Source organism: Coenobita brevimanus, chromosome 47 (genome assembly GCF_032717465.1).
Source record: "Coenobita brevimanus isolate Jiangsu-jjx chromosome 47, ASM3271746v2, whole genome shotgun sequence".
Taxonomy (NCBI): domain Eukaryota; kingdom Metazoa; phylum Arthropoda; class Malacostraca; order Decapoda; family Coenobitidae; genus Coenobita; species Coenobita brevimanus.
Genome location: NC_137000.1, coordinates 26,062,417 through 26,085,413, shown reverse-complemented (window position 1 = coordinate 26,085,413; position 22,997 = coordinate 26,062,417). Strand labels below are relative to the sequence as shown.

Below are 22,997 nucleotides of genomic sequence, written 5' to 3'. Positions count from 1 at the left end.
TCCTGATGGTTCCTGGCCTTGCTGCATGATCGTTTTACTTTTGAAGGCTCCAGCATGCTTGCATGCGTCGACCTTGGTCAGCTAATGGCGGCTCTCCATGCTGCTCGATCTCTGGCAGCTTCCCTGTTCAGTACCTTATCTCCGAAGTCACACTCAATGACCTTGTCCCAGGTCTTTCTCGGTCTGCCTCTCGCACCCCTACCCCTAACATTAACACTTCTAACTTTTTGTACCCAATTATCATTCCCTATCCTCTCCACATGCCCAAACCATCTCAATCTACCTCTCCTCATCACAACACCAATACACTCCAGTCCCATCCTACCCTTCAACTCTTCGATTGTAAATATATATACAAAATAATATCTTTGTTCAGTCTCCTAACCCTGCCATCATTTTGCAGAACCTAACTTTAGGTCTTCATAGGTCAACCTCATTGTTTTCTACTCAATGGCACTATTAATCCAGCTTTCATTCTTCATTCTCATCTGCCTGAATCACCCCAGTTATAGCCTTATGCATCACATCAGCATCCAACCACTCATCATCTACCATAGTCCTTTATTGCTTCGTCAGTTGTATAAGACCATAGGACTAGGCTTTTCAGTCCAGGTGATCAGTTAATTTAGGGGGATGGGTACAGTTTTATTCAGCTAAGACCTCCCATAGTGAAGGAGTGTTGCTGGTGAAAGTTCCTGCTGTAACCATTTGAAGTTGGCTTTCTGTTCCTTGACATACCTTGTAACAACAAATATGTTCATTTGAGACAGGTGACCCATGCATCAGCTTTTACAGTGGTGTATTCTGAAACTCTTCAGATTCAGGTTTCTCTTCCCTGAAAATAAAAGTAAGATGGAATTACATTTCCAGTCCCAAGAACATTTCACAGAAGTTGCATATGAGGGACAATCATATGTCATGAAATGAGAGGTCATTACTGAGTATACTGTACAGTAGTGTAGCGAGTAGGTACTGTAGGGTAATTCCTGGAGGTGTTTTTGCTGAGGCCATCTCTAACAAGATTCATGATTCATTAGATTTATAGGCCTATGGAGAGAGTTGAATACTCACGGTAGAGCCTGATTGGTGATGTGCACGAGTGTATCTGGAAGGCTGGGAAGAGTCTTGGGCAGCAATAAAGCCAGTAGGCCTGCCAGGAATGTCAGTATTGCCCAAATGCCCAGCTCAGCATAGCTGTCCAGGTACATCCCAAACGAGGCCTACACAACAGATAATAAACAAATATCATTTATAAAATTCTGCAACCTTCAAAATATTTCCCGATTAAAGAGTAGCTGATGAACATGCCTTCCAGTCATTGTCAACTTTTCATGTAGCCTTACCATCTGTCATCATCATCATAATTATCATCATAACCATTTCTTACTTTAAAATGTAAGTTTAAGAGAATGTACAGTGAAGCCATGGCTCAGTCCCACAAATTAAGACCATTTTCACTCACAAATAATGCCACAATATCAAGACAAGGAAGTGTGTGTCCCAGTGTGGCTGTGGCGAGTGTGGCACCAAGCAGAAGTCCCCGGGAGTGTGTGGGTGTGAGGCGTATCACCCCTGCTGTCATCCACACTCCTGCCAGCACCACTGATGCATGTCCCAGACATGAGAAGAACACAAACCCTCCACATGTCCGCTGACCCGCTGCATGTAAAAATTGGTACCATAAGACCCAAAATCCAGTTAAAAAAACAAACTTCAGAAATACTGTATAAAGTTCTAAGAAGTTTACATGATGAGAAAGAGAACATCCACTTCTCAGCAAGCATACACCCCTTGACAGATTCTGAGGGGAAAGAGTGCTATCTATAATTTACTGGGATTTAATTTTGCCCTTTGTTGGTCCATAATTTACTAAGGTATAATTCTGCACTTTGCTGATCCATAATCATCATCATCATCATCATCATCCAGATCTTTCCCACCCTAGGGGAGGGTGAGGAGTAGCAACGTCCAGGCAGCCTAAGTTTGCCAAGTTCAATGGGCCACGTTACCATTCACTCGTCATTCAAGCCCCTGGAATCCTGGCTGTATCTGATATGCCAAAAGACTTTCACCACAGTCTGTAGTTTCACATAAATACATCTGATAGAGTCAGTCCAAATGCTGTCACGTTAGAAATGGATGCCAGATCTCTGATCATGCACTACTTCCTTCGACATTCATCCAGCCAGCTTGATCTCTTGTCAGTCCCCTAGCCTCACCAATTTCCATACCTCTCTTCCTCACACACATATGCACCGTATCCCTCCACCTTCTCCTTGACCTGCCTTGCCTCCTCCTTCCTTCAGATTTGCTCTAAAATGCCCGCGGCCGGACCTTCCGCCCCGCCACCCCCCACACCACCACCGGGCCAACACCACCCCACCACCCGAGGAGGAGATAACGGACAGGTTAATGACCCAGGACAAGAGGGTCATCCAACCACCACAGACCTGTGCCCCTTCTTCCCGCAACTACCTCAACACCAGGTGAGCCTAGACCCGCAACAAGTTACACGGCGGGTTAACCATCGACAGCAGTGGGGTGGGACTGATACGTCAGTCCCTCGTAGTCTTGTGGTGACGACCACAACTTCACCTCAACGGGACAGGAGGTCCCTAGGTGAGCCACGGGGTGTTTCCACCTACTGCCACCGCGAGCCACGAGGAAGTCCCTTCCTCTGCCGCAGTAACCCAGGTGAGCCACGAGGGGCTTGTCTCCTCTGTCACAGTGAGCCACGAGGGCGTAATACCCTCTGCCACTATCAGGACAGGAGGTCCTTTGACGAGGGAAGAGAGCCCTCTATAACAAATAGGGCAGGAGGCCCAATAGTGGATTGTACGGGGCTCACACCCCTAGCCACTCTAAGGGTAAGAGACCCTCACACACCGCCATAAGTGGGTCCCAGGACCGATCAACCTGGTGCCACGGCAATTATAAAGACAAGAGAGAGAGTCGCCTCAGTGCTACCCTCCATAAGTGTAAGAGAGACCACGGCCTCCGTGTGTCCTCTAGAGCCAGCTAACTCCTGCAGGAGTAGCCGGACACCACCCGGGGGAGTTACCCCTAAAGTGTCACCTGAACAGAGGCCTGGTCCCAGTCGGGACCTACCTCCTACCCCCGGGAAATTCTTGTCTTCCCCAGGTACCAGCAGGAGACGAGGCCGCAGCCCACACCTGACGGCGCGTCCCCCGGTAGACTTCCGCAGTCCTCGGACCCCTGGGCGAGCCCGGCAACCCGTCAACGCCGACCTCCCCCTGCCGCAGACCCTACGACGTCAGGCCCGTCTGCTACACCTGTTTGGCCCCAGTCCCTAGGGCCAACACAGACAGGCCTCCCTTCACAGTGACCAGAGGAGGGCCTACAACAGGTCGAGACCCCAGGCAAGAGGGTCTCCCTGCACCGTGACCAGAGGAGGACCTACAACAGGTCGAGACCCCAGGCAAGAGGGTCTCCCTGCACCGCAAGAATAGTGACTTCCCCTTCCCTGTAGTGATCCAGTGACAGAGTGAACCAGCGGGATTACACCAAAAAGTGTCCGTAAATACCTTCCCCTAACAAAGACTATAAGTTCTGGGTTCATCCGAACAGTGCTATCCCAAAGTCCAATCTAGAGTAGTCTCCCCCCCCTTGTCAGTGTACGCACGGGCGAGAGTTGCCGCGCCGAGCCTAAACAGTGAACTCTAGTGCTCTACCTCCCTTGTTAATTTATAGTAATAATCCCTCCTCGGCTCATCAAGCCCAGACATCTCCATTGCCCCGACACGCTAAGACCTTTTGGACTTCGATACAAGTGAATCCCATCCACTTACGGACTCTTAACCTATTATAAAGCATAATTAAGGTGTGTGAATATCCCATATTACATTAACGTAACTCTGTATGTCTGTATCCTCTGTTTATAATACCATCCTATGTGATATTGTTAAGGTGTTGTAATTAAGGTAATAGATGTGTTAAAGGTGGACTGCCTAGTTTTTATGTCCTGTTCCCTTGTTAGTGCATTACTTCCTGTCCGGAAAAAGGACCCCGTTCAGTAGCTAGTGTCTTTAGTACGAGGAGTCGGCCTAAAAACACTCAGCATAACATGCTCAGATATACCTTTTTCACCACTTTTGTTATCCATTCTGTCCACACAGACTTCCTCACTCCACATCTTTCACGAATCACATTACTGTATTTCGTATCCTATCCACACTCGGTATTCCATATACGGTCTATCCTCGTCTAACACAGTTTTCCCTAATACGAAAATGGTCTAGCATGGTACAATTTTCCGGAAGCAATATCGCTTCTAAAATGGCCATTGATGAAGCTAACACTGTTTTTTTAAACCGGGAGGGCGGTGATGAGATGAATCATAGGAGCGTTGCCTTGCCAACTAGTGTCATCTACCTCCCAGCCAATCATGCTTCAGCTTTCTCGCTTCTGAACTACCCAGCCAATCAGGACACTCCCTGCTCCCACCAGCCTCCCCATTCTGCCTGCACCTCTTATCCTCCCATAAGGTAAGTAAAATGTGGCTTTTAACTGTAATAGTACTCTTTTATTATTTTTTGAAGCATATTAATGCTTTCTAGGAGACTAAAATTGCGGTGTATAAATTTTTTTTTGCACCACAAAGGGGGTAAAAAGTGGACTTCAGGCATGGGTGTGGAATGAAATGGGGTTTCAAGAGTCCCTGTAACTTGAAATTTCTCAAACATGGTAGAGGTGCGGAAACAGTTAACTGTGATAAACGAGGACAGACTGTGCATTCCTCAGTGTTATGCAGCGTATTCTGCATCAGACTCCTCGTGTTCAAATACTGTGCGGGCCTTGGGTTCTTTGTTCTTGACTGGGCCAGAGTATGCAGACAAGGAGGTGAGGCTCCAACACAAACTGATCAAATGTGCATGTACATTAAACAATGAACAAAGTACAAAAACACAGACAACGATACACGCACCAGTACATACCAATCCCACATACCGGTAGTACAAATATATTGAACAATACAGAGCAATATGAGTCACACTTACATTAACTATACACCACGATACAATACACTGTGGGTACTCATAGGCCGCTAGGTAGGCCTCCTTGGGCACTTGTAGGGATAGGGGCACAATAAGGCCTTTGGCACAGTCTGTCTTGGTATGAACACATACAAGTGACAGGGATGGGGAATTTGCTTCACCTCACAGTACACTCACGTGACATGAACGCAACAGGGTATTTCTCATAGTACGCTCGCGTGACATGAACGGGATGTAGGCTACGTTACTTTACGATGTACTCGCTTGACAATGCAATGTTATATCACTCACAATACACTCGCGTGACATAGTCGGGATATATGCTGCCTTATGATACACTCGCGTGACATGTGCTTGAGGATGTATCACTCATAATACACTCGCATGACATGGACAGGAGATGGCACTATTTCACAGTATGCTCGTGTGACATGAACGCATCAGAATATTACTCCCAGTACACTCGCGTGACAAAAACGTGACAGAACCATGGAATACGGCATATTACACACAGTAGCCTATGAGGTTGGGACACAACACTTGTACATCAGCTAAGTTAATTGTGTATTGCATGGGAGGGGACATGTAGGACGGCAGGGACTGGCTTCTTGTACTAATAATAGCACTCAACATGGCTCTCCCCTGGAGTCACGATTTAGCACACGCTGGGGCTTGGATATAACTTAGGGTAACAGGGGGCGGGGGAACACTGACAGCTCAGAGCACTTCCATACTCACGGGTACCGCTGGGCGGCGAGTGGCGCTAGGGACACGCCTGGTTGCCATTACACTGGCAGCCGCAGGTGGCGGCCGGGAGTAGGGGGAGGGCTGTCAGGGATGCGTTCCCAATGAGAGTCACTGTCGGCGTCGCCTGGAGTCCGGGTGGAGCTGAAGGGTGGAGTGGTGGGCAGCCCTTTCCTGATGGGGGCCCTAGGAGAGTGGTGGCCCTAGGGACTAGGGTCAAACAGAGCCAGGAGGCGTGCAGCACAGCGCCTGCCCTTAGTCGTGGTGGGCGTCCTAGGAGCGGACCTGACTTGGTCTGGGCCGAGGGTCGCCCGCGGGACTATCGTCACCTCCCTGGAGCTGCGGTCTCGCCTAGGGGAGGCGGCCATTAGGGGATGACTGTGGCCACCTGCACTGGGGACAGTCCGGCAGCTGCTGTGGGTGCCAGGTGCGGCTCCCTGGCGCCTGGGACTGCGGTTTCACCTAGGGCAGGAGGCTGTCAGGAGTGGTCTGCAGCTGCTCACTCTGGGGGAGTCTGTCAGCGGCTGTAGGCGACGAGGGTGGTGCCGCAGCGACAAGATGCCTGGCCTCGGAGTGGTCTCGCCCTGTCTGGTCTCTGGCAGGGTACCTATGGGGGAAGCAGTCTCCATTCTCCATACAGAGGGGAAGTGAGAGGGTGCCTCACTCTGCCACAGGAGGGGTGGGCTAAGCTAGAGGCGTTGCCCTCAAAGGGAACCTCCGGAGCCATGGAGGGGGAACGACCGGTGGTCAGTTCCCCTACTTGGTGAATCTGACAGTCCCTGCTGGAACTCCGTGCCGAGGCATGAGAGGGAAGTCCGGAGGACGCCCCTTCAGCCAGGCAGATCTAGTGGATTCTGCCTAGGCTTCTGTCTGGGGTAGCAGCCGAAGGAGATCCAGTGGACATTCCTTCAGGCAACCACTCGTCCCAGGGACGACCGGAAGGGGAGGCCCGTGGGGTCTCCTGGCGGGCGCTGCAGGTTCAGTGTACACTGCCCTCCTGCCGTCGGGGAATGGCGTAGCTAGGGGATGACTGGTGGTCTGCCCTCCGGTGGTAGATCTGGTGGATACTACCACTGGGCCCGCTGCCCTCCTGGGGAGTACCAGCGAAGGTCATCTGAGAGACGTGCCGATGTGCTGGCTCCCGAAGGTGAGTGGCAGGAGGAGAACGGTGGTCACCCCTCCTACAGTAGATACGGTGGATACTACTGTGCCGCTGCTCCCCTGGGATAAAACAAGACTTAAGGCTCTGGTGGAGTCCCCTCCTCTTTTAGAGGCAGATCCAATGGACACTGTGTCTGAGGGCCTACTTGGGACTTGGCTGCTGCAAGTCCCACCCCGATTCTGGAGAGTGCTTGCTCCGTCAGAGTGTAATGCACTCACACTGAATAAAGCCTGGTAGTCCAGGTGCGTGGAAGAGGGGCGTCGGGTCACGGGGATATATGTAGTTTCAGCTCGGAGTGCGGAAATACCTCCCCAGTATCCCCTTGTGGGGTGGGGGTTACCTCCCTATGCCCTCCTCCTGGGGTGGTGGTGTCGGGCGCGCTCTGCCGGGCGGATATTTCACTCAGCATTCCCATCTCCACTGTTCTCACTCTTAACTTTTCATTTTCATGCCACACCATAATCACACCCATATGTTAACATTGGCATTAACACTCCTTCATGTAAAATGGGGAGAAATGGAGTTCCCCCGAGCTAAGCCCTGTATTGGACTATATAGCCCCGCTAGGGTTACAGGAGGGAGCTACCCCTCCCGGCACGGCAGCCCGGGCGAGGCTCGAACTTGCAATCCCCCGATCACAAGTCCAGCAAGCTACCACTGTGCTACCGCGCCCCCCACTCCTTCATGTAAGCCTCACGCAGCTGCAACACTCAGGCCTCTGCTTATCAAAGCCTTCATAGCACCAGCTACTCTCCTTCCTAGTGTCACTCTACTTTCCACTTCATTTGCATATTTTCCTGTTTTCTAGCACTGGGCCCAGATATTTGAACCCTCTCACCATTTCCAGTCTCTCTCCATTCACTGTAACATCACACTGGGAGTCACCTTCTCTCTTCATTACCATCACTTTATTCTACATTTACTCTCAAGGCACGACGCTCACAGGTATCAGCAAAACTGCACCTACCAAGTTCTTGTCCAGTATTTGCAATAACACAGCATCATCAGCATGGAACAAATCTGAAATACAGTACTCCATCCATCACCACTCATTACCAACGCCATCCGTCTCTCTATTACTCGTGTTTTTACTTTTCTCATCACCCCATCCGTATCTATATCAATATCTATATCTATCTATCTATTTACTATATATATATATATATATATATATATATATATATATATATATATATATATATATATATATATATATATTGAAGTACCAATGGGACATCACACAACCTTGTTGCACGCCCACAGTGATCGTGAACCATTCACTTGGATGCCCATTTACTCTTACACACGCCATCACTGCCATCATAAAATCTCGTGACGGCACCTAACAGCATACCATCTACAGTACGCCATACTTGCACAAAACCTTCCACAACCCTTCTCTGTCTACTTGTCATATGCTTTTTCCAGATCCATAAATGCCGTGAACACCTTATAGTCTTCACAAGCCTTCTCTGCTATCTGTCTCACTGCAAATATTTGATCCACACATCCTCTTCCACTCCTAAAGCCACCCTGTTCATAACTCACTTGGACTATTGATATCTCTCTTACTTTCTCTATAATAATTCTTCCATATACCTTCCCTACAACACTCAATAAACTTATGCCGCTGCAAATATTTGATCCACACATCCTCTTCCACTCCTAAAGCCACTCTGTTCATTACTCACTAGGACTATTGATATCACTCTTACTTTCTCTTTAATAATTCTTCCATATACTTTCCCTAAAACACCCAATAAATTTATGCCACAATATTTCTTCCACTCACTTCGCTCACCTTTACTTTTGTACAGGGATGGAGTCACAGCCTTATTCCACTCTGCTGGCACAGTTTCACTCATCCATGCCTTCTTACATGTCTCCGGCAAGCACTTCATTCTGCTTTTTCCATCCATCATCCAGTCCTATGTCGCCCCATGAGGAGCGTAGGAACCCGGGGCTAGGCAAGTTGGTCCTCACATTTATGATGAGAGTGACTAGCCTCACTCATCCCTGAGTGGCATTACATGAGCAACAAACCCCAACCATCCCTTGGATATAAACCTACACAGGTTCAATCCGACTGGGGCAACTTAATTACCCACTAAACCACCAGGCGCCATAATATGCTTATATGGGTACCACCCAGCATAGTAAATAGTTTCCTGGTGTACAGGAAACCATTTGGCTTGTCGCTCAGCGTAGAGTCACTCATAGGGAGAAGGAAGAGGAAAGAACGAAGGAAAGAAAGACAGAAGAGGGAGTGTAAAGTCAACCGCAGGCCGAAGAAAGAGGAAAGAATGAAAGAAAGAAAGACAGAAGAGGAAGGAAAGAAAAGACGAAAGGGCAGACACCCCAAAGCAGCACAACACTGAGTAAGTGCTCTTTCCACTACACGTAATCATTTCTACATACACCTCATCAACCCCAGCTTGTTTTCCATTTTTCAGCCGCTTCACAGCGTTCTTCACCTCTGCGAGTGTCACGTTTCCTGGCACTGCATTCCTCTGCACACCCCCCAAACCAATCATGTTACCAGTCGCTTTGCTCTCGCCATTCCCATTCATTAGACTTTCAAAATATTCTTTAATCTGGTCCTTACTTCATCCCCGTGGGTTCAAAATCTACCACTTACATCCTTCATACTGTCACATTTCTTTCCCTTGTCACGTCTACATTCCCGCACCTCTTTGCAGCATAACTTCATATTTTCAGAGTAATTTGCATTCATTTTTCTTCCTAGATCATCATTTACCTCCTTTTTCCTCTTCACTAGTCTCTTTACGTGCTTCTTGCTCTCAGCATATTCAGTTCTGTTTCAATTGAACCTCTGTTCTGAAACCACTCTAGCCACTTCCTCCTCTTTTCCTCCTCTGCTCTCTTAACCTCTTGATCCCATCATCTGTACCTTTCTTCTTTGTTGTTAATCTTGCCACACCACACATCGCTTTAGCATTCCTAACTATGGAATTCCTACATGCATTCCACAAGTTATCTAGATCCGGTTCATCCCAATTCACTTATTTATTTATTTTTTTTCTACGTGTCCGACTCTGGACAAAGGCTTCAGGGCCTATTCCCAAGTCCCAGTAGTCCTCCTTGGGGCCCAGTAGTCCTCCTACATCTCCACACTTCACCACTTCGGCGCTAACACCCACCATCCATATTGAATACATGCTAGGGCTGTCTCATACAGGACTGGTGTACTGGTATTAGCGGAGGCACTTTTATGACATGTCGGCGAGTCATCTGGTAGATCAGAAAAGTCTGCTTTTTAAGTAATTCAAATCCTTAAACTGTTCCCTACCCCAGCCGGGACTCGAACCTGGGTCCTTTAGGACTGCAGGTCATCTCTCTACCGATTCCGCCACAACCTCTCCCCTTCTCTGGTCCTGTATTCATCTGCCATTTCTTTGATCCTTAGCTTCTAAACTTTCATTCTCCCTGACTGTTTCTCCCTCTCTTGGTCCACCTCACTCCTTTCAGCTTGATCTTGCGCACTACAGTCGTAATGATCTGACAGACCTCCACATCGTCCTCTCACTGCCCTCGTATCTGCAACCATTCCCAGCATATCCATAATTTACTACGATTTAATTTTGCACTTTGCTGATTCTCTCTCTCTCTCTCTCTCTCTCTCTCTCTCTCTCTCTCTCTCTCTCTCTCTCTCTCTCTCTCTCTCTCTCTCGTGAATGAGTTTTGTCTGAAGAGTAAGATATGTACTTGTAGAAGTGGTTCACTGACCAAGCATACTTTTTTTTTTTTTCTGAAGAAAATTTTGCATTTAAATCTTCACCCTACCAGTACAGTACTGTATTGCTTAACCTGCAATACCCATCTGAGGTCTGTGACTGGGGCATGTACCCGGCTCAGGGAAGATGGACACCCCTGCCGTGCGTAGTCTTGGGTCACTCATAGGCAAAGTGTAGCATCCATTAGTGTGCCAAGAGGTAGTAGGTACAGTCGACAGTTACAAATGTCCTGGGAAATGCTACCATGGGAGTGATGTGGAGCCAAGGCCTGGAAGCTGGCCATACACAACACTCCGGGTGGGGAACTGGACCACATTTACCAAAAAGTCAAGACAGAGTGGCAAATGAGGAAGTGAAGGAGCCGTGTGGTATGGATGTGGATGTGATAGAAAGCGTTAGGAGAAATACACGGAAGTGGTTTGCCCATGTGGAGAGGATGGAGAGTGAAAGACTAATGAGGAGAGTGTATGTGAGTGAGGCGGAAGGGAGAGGGATGCTCAGGATGAGATAGAGGGATGGAGTGGAGAGGTATATGAGAGAGGGGTGTGTGAGCTCGAGGGGAGGGCAGTGAAATGGTGGGGGACAGGGGGACATGGAGGCAGTTTGTTCGTGGCCACCCCTTATGGAATTAAGGCGTCTGGCAAGAAATATATATATATATATATATATATATATATATATATATATATATATATATATATATATATATATATATATATATATATATATATATACAATGGGGGATATGAATGGAAGAGTAGGCACGTGTCCTGAGGATGACATAATGGGTCGTTATGGAGTACCAGGAGAAAATGATAATGGGAAGAGACTAAAGGATATGTGTCAGGAGAGGAGGTTGTGCATTTGTAACTCGTATTTCAAACACAAAGATGCACATAAATATATATAGTTTAGAGGGGACGGGGATTATGTTGAAAGAAGCATGATTGATTACGTGCTCGTAGAGAGGTCGATGATGGGAATGGTTGCTGATACGAGGGCCGTGAGAGGACGATGTGAGGGTCTATCAGATCATAGGATTGTGGTATGCAAGATCAAGCTGAGAGGAGTGAGGTGGATCAGGAGACAGAGGAGCAGTCAGGGAGAAAGACTGACAGTTGAGAAGCTGAGAATCAAAGAAATGGTAGATGATTACAGGACCAAAGTAGAGGAGGAGATAGAATCGAAAGAAATGGATCTGGACAGCCTGTGGAATGCATATAGGGACTGCTTAGTTAGGAATGCTAAAGCGGTGTGTGGTGTGGCAAGAGTAACAACAAAGAAAAAAGGTACTGGATGATGGGATGAGGAGGTTAAGAGAGCGGTGGAGGAAAAGAGGAAGAAGTGGCTAAAGTGGTTAGAGGATAGGGGTTCAGCTGAAGTAAGAACTGAATATACTGAGAGCAAGAAGCACTTAAAGAGACTAGTGAAAAGGAAAAAGAAGGAGGAAAATGATGATCTAGGAAGAAAAATGAATGCGTACTACTCTAAAAATAGGAAGTTATTCTGGAAAGAGGTGCGGAAACGTAGAAGTGAAAGCAGAAAGAAATTTGATGGTGTGAAGGATGTAGGTGGTAGATTATTAACCCATGGGGATGAAGTAAGGACCAAATGGAAAGAATATTTTGAAAGCCTGATGAATGGGGATAGAGAGAAAGCAGAGCAACTGTAAACATGACTGGTTTTGGGGGTGTGCAGAGAAGGAATGCAGTGCCAGGAGACGTGACACTCGCACAGGTAAAGAGTGCTGTGAAGCGGCTGAAAAATGGGAAAGCAACTGGGGATGATGAGGTGTATGCGGAGATGCTTAAGTGTAGTGGAGAGAGTGGAATAAAGTGATTGTTGGAGATAAGTAAGAAGGCATGGATGAGTGAAACTGTCCCTGCAGAGTGGAAAAAGGCCGTGATTGTACCCCTGTACAAAAATAAAGACGAGTGAACTGAGTGCAAAAATTATCGTGCCATAAGTTAATCGAGTGTGGTAGGGAAGGTATATGGAAGAATTATTATTGAGAAAGTAAGAGAGATATCAGAAGTCCTAGTGAGTGATGAACAGGGTGGCTTTAGGAGTGGCAGAGGATGTGTGGATCAACTATCTGCAGTGAGATAGATAGCAGAGAAGGCTTGTGAGAAGAACGATGAGGTGTTTATGGCATTCATCGATCTGGAAAAAGCATTCGACAAGGTGGACAGAGAAGGATTGTGGAAAGTTTTGCGCAAGTATGGTGTAGATGGTAAGCTACTAGGTGCGGTCAAGAGTTTTTTTGATGGTAGTGATGCATGTGTAAGGGTTAATGGCCGCCTAAGAGAATGGTTCACGATCGGTGTGGGCGTGCGACAAGGTTGTGTGATGTCCCCATGGTTGTTCAATATATACAGAAAGGTAAAAACACGAGTCGTGGAGAGAGAGAGATGGCATTTGTAATGAATGGTGATGGATGGACTATCTCAAATTTGTTGTATGCTGATGATGCAGTACAGCTTGGAGTACCGGACATAAACATGGAAGGCTAGTGCAGAGTTTTGCTGATGTCTGTGAGAGTCGTGCCTTGAGAATAAAAGTAGAAAAGTGAAAAGTGATGATTACCGAGAGAGGTGACTCCAAGTGCGATGTTACAGTGAATGGAGAGAGACTGAAATTGGTGAGAGAGTTCAAATACTTGGGTACAGTGACAGAAAAGAGAGGAAAATGTGCAAAAGAAGTGGAAAGCAGAGTGACACAAGGAAGAAAATTAGATGGTGCAATGAGGGCCTTGATAAGAAACAGAGGCTTGAGTGTTGCAGCTGCACGAGGCTTACATGAAGGAGTTTTAGTGCCAACTTTAATATATGGATCTGAATCTATGGTGTGGCATGAAAATGAAAAGTCAAGAGTAAGAGCAATGGAGATGGGACTGCTGAGGAATGTATGTGGAGTACAGAGGGTGGAGAGGATACAAGATAATGTGATTTGTGAAAGATGTTGAGTAAGGAAGTCGGCGGACACCAGAATCGAAGAGAGTGTACTTAGATGGTATGGTCATGTGGAGAGAATGGATAACAATAGAGTGGTGAAAAAGGTATATCTGAGCGACTCTGAAGGAGGGAGGAGGCGTGGTAGGCCAAGGAGAAGGTGGAGAGATATGGTGGATGAATGTGTGAGGAAGAGACGTTTGGAAGTCGGCGAGGCTAGGGAACTGACAAGAGATCAAGCTGGCTGGATGAATGTTGTGAGGAGAAGTGCATAATCAGGGATTTGGAACCCCTTTTTAACGTGGCAGCGTCCGGACTAACTCAATCGGATATGTTTATGTGAAGCTACAGAACGTGGTGAATGTTTTTGGTGTATCAGATAGAGCCAGGATACCGGGGGCTTGAATGATGGGAGTGAATGGATGCGTGGCCCATTGGATTGGGCAAATTTGGGCTGTCTGGACATTGCTACTCCTCACCCTGCCCTAGGGTGGGAAAGGAGGTCCGGCTGATGATGATGATGATGATGATGATGATGATGATGATGATGATGATGATGACGATGATGATGATGATGATGATGATGATGATGATGATGATGATGACGATAATAATAATATATTTACAGTACATACATACATACATGTACAGTACACACACACACACACACACACACACACACACACACACACACACACACACACACACACACACACACACACACACACACACACACACAGAGTATAGCTTACACTATTGTCTAAGACTCTTTAGTCACAACTGAGAAGGATGCCACTGAATACTTCTAGTATATCTGGTTTACAAAATTCTCAAAGGGCCAGCTTACTAACCACGCTGGAGGACTGGGGTGAGGAGAAGTGCCATGGAAAGGGCTGAGAGGAGGGCCACCAGCACACACTTCACCTCCAGCCGCGTCACAATCAGACCCAGCAGCAGCAGCGACAGGAATTCAAAGGCTCCAAACGCCACTTGCCGATCTTCATAACTAAGAGGAAAGTTGGTTGGATGATTATACAAAAAAATTTGAATTTATTACTTTTATTATCTGCCATTGTGAATATTGCAACATTACAATACTGCTGCTTATATTTTTATGTAACAGTCCTTTGTCGGCCACAGTTATATTTTTAACTATCCTGGATTAAAACAGGTTTGTTCAACTAGAGGATTCTCTGACATACATCTGTTTCAAGGAATATAATACTGTATAGTAGTTACCAGACAACTGTACTTGGTTATTCAGAATTACCAAACATATGAACACAAGAGATACCGTGACTAGATACAGTATTGCAGTACAGTACAGTACAGTACAGTACAGTACAGTACAGTGTGTGTGTGTGTGTGTGTGTGTGTGTGTGTTGATTTCTTTTTTACTTGCAAATCTTTGCTAATTACCTTCAGAAATAGCATACCTGTTGTACGGTGTTGGGTCAAAGAGTTGTCGAGCACTGGCAGCGCACCCCAGTGCCAGGCCACACACCAGGAACACCAGCACCATCAGGAAGAATCTGCCATTCCTCACCAGCGGTACAACACTCTCACGTAGTGGGTGGCCAGAACATTTGTGCTCAGTCATTGACAGTTGGTGCTGAGGGTACCATCAGGAGTTTACTCATGATTCTATTAGCATAATTGTTAGAATAGAGTGAAATATTATTTTGCATATTCGTTGTCATAACTCCTATTTAACAACCACACAGCCTTTACAATACTCATTTACTAGTTACAGTATTAAGGTTTGACAAAGCACAAATTGCTACCATTTTTTGTCCTCATTGTCAAGTATGACAGTAACTGTCTCAGGGGCAAGAGGAGCCACACCGACACACCTCCTGATGTAGTGCAGATAACTTATGCTTCATGGTGGGGTCAAAGGCCATGTGGTGCGACTTCTTAAGAATGACTGTGGCTTCTTGGACCCGCCCGCGACACACCGCCCATCTAGCACTCTCCGGGAGGACTCTGTCATGAATTTATAATATAAATATTAAATAAAACGGAGTTTGGTGCTCTAAAAATGTGTCACTAAAGTTATAGTTATTGGCCAGTTTACATTAGTTTGGATATATCAGAAATGAAGGACAGCTTTTTGGTGATAAGTTGTCATTATGTTTCAACTTAAACAAGTTCTGGACCATGAAATTCAAAACCATCCCTGTCTCATAAGCATAATTATAAGATATGCTGGAACAGAGGGAGAAGAACCTACTGGTATGATCTTCTTCGCAGTCATTCTTCCCGTTTCCAACAGTCTCACAAGATAACAGTGTCTGTGACTTCATTTTTATTTTGGAGTTGCATTGTTTGGACATGTTTTTATTTAAAAAAAGGGGGGGAGGGGGCAGAAAGCCTGAAAGTGTCCTTGAGAGAGAGAGAGAGAGAGAGAGAGAAAGAGAGAGAGAGAGAGAGAGAGAGAGAGAGAGAGAGAGAGAGAGAGAGAGAGAGAGAGAGAGAGAAAGAGAGGGAAGCAAAATCATTTCGAGATGCCTTATCCATGCTGTGTTTATAAATTATTGGTCATAGGCAGAATGAAAGATAGACTGAGGAAGAGTAGTCCTAGAGGTTACCAGCTGTGCATACATGATGGTCTGAGAGCACTGGTAACCCTTGTATTGGAGAGTTAAAGTTTTAAAAAAGTAAAAATGAAACCTAGCCTACTGGGAAATATATGCCCTTCGGAATCTGTGAGTGATGCAAATAAACAGTTCAGAAGAGCAGTGACCAATGAAACACCAATAGTAGAGGTTGAAAGATACAATGCTGTGTTGAAAAGAGAGGCTGAAGGGAGTCAGTAAAATGAGGAAGAATGATGAGACAAAAAGCATTTGACTCCACCCTGTTTAGAACTGTATGTGGTAAGTCCCCACACATAACAGCTTCACTTTGTACAGGAGAAATAAAATCCCTGTACGGAGTCAGTAGCTGTGCGGGGTTAAAGAATATGAAGAGTCTATTCAGTACACCCAATCTCTGGGATGCGGATTTTGCAAGAGAAGTAATATGAACTTTCTACGGCAGGTCCCGTGAGAGAAACACCACGGACATAAGGTTTCACCAAAGTCACCAAAAGATAGACAGGAATCTAAATGGTTTATAAGATCAACCATGAAGCATCCATGACAAAAGCCATACTGACGGTCAGAGTAAAAGGTTGTTGGAAAGGTATTTCAAAATCTTCCTGTTGAAAACAGATTCAAAGACTTGGATATATGTGTAGACAGTGTTGTGCTTAGGATAGTTATTGTAAGTTTTGTGGGTGCACTGATACTGTGGTCATGTAGTAGAAGAATGGACTGCAGATTGTAAGATAGGGATATCTGTCTTGGTTGAAGTAGGGAACTGTTTGAACCTGCAGTGTTCTTCCACAAGGCACACCATCAAGCATCAATGAGATAGCCGTGGCATATCTTCAGCATAGCTGGTTTAATATTAATAACCAAGTGATGGTCTGTGAGGGTGTTGCGTGTCATCTGTTGGCGCTTGGGAAGATTCATAGGCCAGAGGAGACGGACTGACCAGTCATACCAAAAACAAAAAAGTTCCTTCCACTTTCTTCAATAATTCTCATGAGAAATATCGACAGAAGCAATGACATATACGATACTGTAACTGTTACAGTATAATTTGTCTAACTGTTACAAAGGAATAACTTACATCACATTTACGGAAATACTATCTGATAAAATCTTGATATGCTGCTCAAACACTCATCTGAAATGAAATTGCAAAAACCAAACTCTCCAGTCATTCTTACAATATGTAGAGAACAAAAACGAGTGAGGGCAGACTGCGTGCCATCTGCTTGTAGACGGTGCCGGGTACATATGTCATGACCAGTGGCGCCATGGCTCCCACCCCAGCAGCATGACCCAGCAGCACTAGGCAAACTGACCTCACACACTCACCCTGCGTGCTGCCCTCACCCGCTGTAACATGCAACCAGTCTTAATACGTAATCACATGGTTTTAGACACCGCGCCACAAGCCTTCTTGAACATACGTTGTGTACAGGGTTGCTAGTTTATTGTTTTGACCCCACTCATGCAGCTACCATACACTTCGCAAACAAATTATTTTTTTAGTGAACGTTAAAGTGAAAGAAAATGAAAAACAACACAACTCATAATAGTAAACTACTGCAGAGATGGGCAAATAGTGAAAACTGCTTAAGATCTTTGATGAATAAAAACTCAGACTTAAGAATTTACTCCCTACACACTCACCCTACGTACTGCCCTCCATTACTGTCATTTGAAAGCATACATAATACATAAAATAACATGTTATATGTCATCTATTATGACGTTCATTTGCCAGTATTTCCATAAGAATTCACAGAAATGTCTCTGTCAACCAGTTCAAAGAGTCTAACATAAGGTAAACAAGAAAGAGCACACAGAGTGCAACTCCCTTCGCCACCAAGTTCACCAACTGTTGTAAGGGCCCTATATATGACTTTGCCCTGTGACCTTGAATTCTGAAAGATTACACTCATATTCAAATTACTTCATTCTTGCCTAACCGTTCTTACCAGCTTAAGTTAATATCAGTTCAAAACTTTAGCCTTGCCTTATGATAAACTGTTTGTTCACACACACACACACACACACACACACACACACACACACACACACACACACACACACACACACAACGGCAAGCAAACAATACCTATGAGGAGGAGTCCAAGCGTGGCTGCCTGTGCTGCAGCTCCCTCTAGCGTGACGCAGAAAACCACTGACTCTTCGTTGGGTGAGAATGCACGAGCGAGAGAGACTACGAAATAGAGCCCCATCCAGGCCAAGACGGAGCGGCGGCGACCCACCAGGTCCAGGCAAAGACCTGCCACCAGCGTCGCAATCACACGCATGCCCACCAACAAGTTCCCGGGAAAACCATTTGGCTGCCATCTCCCGCGACTACACACGAGCACCTGGGTGGCAGATTACATGCCTTTTTGTAATGAACTAATCTTAGCTCTAACTATAATGAAAGCAGTACATGCTGAATTATGGAGCTGATGGTAGGTGGGGGCGCTTACCATCCACTCACTCGATGTGGTGTTGCTCACGGGTGGCTGCCCTTTCCTCTGTTCCTTCTTTACTTCCTTCCCCTTATGTTGTTCTTTCTTTTATTCTTTCTTCCTTCTGTCAATGGGTGACTCTACACTGAGTGACAAGCTAAATGGTTTCCTGTACACCAGGAAGCCATTTACTACGCTGGGTGGTAATCATATAACCAAACTATGGCGCCTTGTTTGGTTTAGTGGGTAATTAAGGCGCTCCAATCGGATTGAGCCTGTGTCTGTTCATATCTAAGGGGTGGTTGGGGTTTATTGCTCACATAAGGGAGCGTCCACACGTGTGCTCGATCACTTGCTGGCAACATGTAAGCAACACAATAACGAACACGTTGCAAACATGTTGCGAACAGCAGCGTCCAGATCATGTTGGCAACATCATGATGAAGTCTCAGCTGCCTGGTATGGACACTCATATCCCATCGCCTCTGCTGCCAGTGTTCGAAACATATTCGCATACATCTGTTCAAATACTGCTGCATACATGTACCCAAACATGTTGCCAACCGTGATGTCAACATAAGTTCGAGGGCACGTGTGGACGCACCCTAATGCCACTCAGGGATGAGTGAGGCTAGTCACACTCATCTTAAATGTCAGGACCAACTTGCCTAGACCCGGGCTTTCACGCTCCTCATGGGGCAACACAGGTGTAGATGATGGATGAATGGATGGATATCCTCATATTGAACCCACGAACCTATGCACAACTAGTCTGTCTTCATCCTTTTGGGCTATTCACCTACTAGCCAGAAAACTAGTTGAATTTATGTACAGGATCATAATTATTTATTGCTCTTTCAACACAATTCTGACACAAAATGTCTAAATCTTAAACTTCATACCTCATTGAAGCTGTTCCTGAGCTTTTCCCAGACAAGTGTAGGATTTTAGTTATTTTTGTTGTTCTTACCTAACAACAGACGATGGACCCTAATTTATATTCAACACTGACACTGTACTCGGTTACTTTGTCCATAAAAGTCACGCCCAGCGCTCCCTCTCTGTGTCTATTAAGCATAATCCAGTTGCCGTATCTATCGGTCAGCCACACTGCGATGCCTTCAGTTCAAAGCCCTGATGCGAACCGAGGCCGTAATGTGATGAACCGTGCGGCCACAGGCCAATAGGTAGCCAAATTATGAGATCATCTGGTTGGCAACGCTCAATAAGCAGCCAAGCAGGGGTTACCTGACAACAGTAACTAGGGATTGGGTCGTCACTGCAATATAGGGAAGCATACTTCGTCCACAACCAAGAGGTCATGGGTTTGATTCCCGGAGCGGCCACAAGACATTTAGACATGATCTTTACTCCACTCTGTTAGCACCATGAACTAAATATCGAAGGTTACGTGTCATAATCTGGAGGACTTGTGTGGCTGCTTTCTTAGTCAAATAGTCACTGCGAGTGTACTTTTACCTTGACACTGACATGGCCAAGACGATCTCCTCGTCTCCCTCACATGCCTTCTAGTACTCCTCCAGTGGTACCATCCGGAAAACCTTCACTTCTCAGTCCTGTAGTGCTCCTTCCCCATATACCAACGGCCCTCCCATAGTGACTGCTGTCATTCGAATGAAGATCCCAAATCCCTTTCAGCATAGCTGATCACCAAGTGAAGTCATATTAGAAGGCCATTTTAACCAGTAGGAAACACATTCTCACCTCATACCTCAGAACCATACTCTAGGTGTCTTAGGGGACGCAGCACCTTTACCTTAGACATTTATCATGTATATTACAACGTGATATTCTCTTGTATGCTACTGTACTTATACTGCATAGTACTGATACAGTTTGCATGAATAGGATATTGATGTGTATAGCCCGTATTCTAATTGGCATAAGAGGCTTTTCACTACGTCTTCCTCAGTGATTCATATTGCATGTTACACCATCCCATTTTCTTGAATGTTATTTATTTTACTATCGACAGTTTGCATTAGTAATAAGCAGGAAGATACTGGGGTATAATGTGCAGGACAAAGCACTACCAAAGAGACGTTACGAAATCTCTAAAACCACGACCTCAAGTTTCATTAGATTTCATGCAACCACAAGTATGCAAATTGTGGGCGTTGCCCAGTTTCATCAGGTAAAAACAAACCAACTATAGTGGGTCTGCCTTCATATACTTCACATGACTAGGAGGCTCACCTCGCGGGCGTCGTCCAAGGGTGTGGGCGGCAGCAGCTGAGCACCATCGCACCTGGCAACCAGGCAAAAGTTAGTGCCAATAGGTCTAACACATTGAAAACTGTAGTAATTATAGGTAATTTTATAAGTACGTATGTCACGCTGCATTACCAAGAAAATTCAGAATCAGAGTTTACATTTATCAAGGGTCGTAATCAACTGCAAGTAACAAAATTACGAAGTCGTCACTGAGTTCTAACAACTTACTGTGATATAGTATATTCACTCTAGTTTGTGAAGATTTTGTTTGCCGTATGAATGAAGACAAAAGAATAAGCAAACTACCTCATGCACAACTTAAGCTAAAATAAAAGTTTGTGAACACAACCTAAAGCTCAGGTTGGTGGCAGCAAATTCATCTTAAGGGATCAAAATTGTCTCTGTGACATGTAACCTTTTAAGTCTTCGAGGCACTTGCTTTTGTGTGTGTGTGTGTGTGTGTGTGTGTGTGTGTGTGAGTGTGTGTGTGTGTGTGTGTGTGTGTGTGTCCCTTTTTTCGGTAAGGGCTAAGGCGTTGCCCCCGGGTACAGGACTTAGGTTTTGCAGCGTGTAGCACTGTATGACCGAATGCCCTTCCTGAAGTCTACCAATGACCCTTGGGTGGACTCGAACCTCCGACCCCCCGGTCAGAGCGCTCTAACCCACTGAGTCACGGCTGCTACAACCAGCTAGGTGACAAGAGAGCGCTACCTCTCCCGGCAGGGCAGCTTACCTGTGCGCGGCGCTAACTCACGACTCTTGGGTCTAGAATCAGGCACTCTACCACTGAGCCACCAGAGCCCCATGCATTAGTAAGAAATTTGTATTTTGAAAGGAATTACTGAATTCCATGATTTGAAAGGAGTGCTGTACTACGCCGTAGTGAGAATATTTGTAGCTTAAGCACAATGAGCCATATTTTATCTTGCATAGTAAGAAACTTCGTGGCACTGCTGCCTCATATTATTTTGCATATTATACCTTAACATTTTCTTGTATGTTGTTTATATTTAGAATTTCGACGTAGTTTGTAACAGCAACGTATGAGAGGGTACTGTAGCTCAGTAGAGCAGGTGCAAATACGGGTACATCGCTGAAGAGGAGTTTTTACAAATGCCCATCCTTCGCTCCGATAGTGTATATTTTTTCGTTATTACATTTAGAGTAATACATTAGGGCTCAGAAGAGATTTTTCGATCAACCTTCATTACCTCCTTCAGTATATACTAGATATAATTCCTGAAGCTGAATAATTCAACTGGTGCCCTTTGGTAAAAAAAAAAAAAAAAAAAAATCCTTGGCTGAAGGGGTTAACGTCCTCAATCCGATGTCGCATTTCGTTTTTTTATTCCCACTACCATCACACAATTTTTTCAGGTTTTGGAGAAACAGCTTGAAGTGAAGGGGTTAAAAACGAACTCCATTAACCCCTGCAATGAGAATTCTCCCATAAACTGTATATTACATTTAAAGGTAATAAGAAAGACGTCCTCGGGTTGAAGAGGTGAAGCTAAGGAAAAAATTGGTGAATATGAGAGCTGTGAATAGTGATGGAGGATTAGTGTGACGCTGAAAGGGTGACGGGAAAGGGATTGTGGATCAGTATGAGAACAATCGACGTCGCAGTAATTAAAACAAAGCGAAGAAAACTTCGTCGGGTTGAAGTGGTAATGCTAAAGAGAATATGGGTGAAAATGAACATTATGGCGGTGTAAACATACCCCTGATGGAGATCGCTGGGAGCCAGGCCCCACCAGCAGCTGTACAGAGGCACGGGCAGTAGCGTTGACACCTCCAACGAACCCAGACCCAGCACCACCAGTCCTAGGGCAATATGGAAACGAATTAATTTACAAGAATGTAACATAAAAGAATGAAGAGTAGCATCCGTGTACTTATCACTTTGTATGAAGAAACGAACATAATGCAGCAGCTTACACAAATACGACCGGGATGAAACAGTTACCTTATGTAACTGATATAGACTGGTATTAAACAGAAAGCACGCGGAAATATACCAATGTTATTCACATTACAGAAATTTCAGTTACATTACTCAAGTGTACACTGTAAGGCCAAAGATTTGAT

The 22,997-nt window shown here is 45.5% G+C and overlaps 1 protein-coding gene across 1 annotated transcript in view; it reads right to left on the bottom strand.

Annotated features, from left to right (window-relative positions):
* Window positions 1-552: 552 nt before the first annotated feature.
* The window catches only part of LOC145399128 (organic cation transporter-like protein), a 22,548-nt gene continuing 103 nt past the window's right edge, over window positions 553-22,997 (bottom strand). The window contains exons 2-11 of the mRNA XM_080271868.1: window positions 22,631-22,733; window positions 20,892-20,943; window positions 18,323-18,584; window positions 17,406-17,577; window positions 15,481-15,613; window positions 15,064-15,239; window positions 14,479-14,633; window positions 1,463-1,659; window positions 1,072-1,220; window positions 553-835 (exon numbers count right to left, since the gene is read on the bottom strand). Coding sequence (XP_080127994.1) covers window positions 790-835; window positions 1,072-1,220; window positions 1,463-1,659; window positions 14,479-14,633; window positions 15,064-15,239; window positions 15,481-15,613; window positions 17,406-17,577; window positions 18,323-18,584; window positions 20,892-20,943; window positions 22,631-22,733 — 1,445 coding nt within the window. The 3' untranslated portion in view covers window positions 553-789. The remainder of the gene's footprint in view (window positions 836-1,071; window positions 1,221-1,462; window positions 1,660-14,478; window positions 14,634-15,063; window positions 15,240-15,480; window positions 15,614-17,405; window positions 17,578-18,322; window positions 18,585-20,891; window positions 20,944-22,630; window positions 22,734-22,997) is intronic.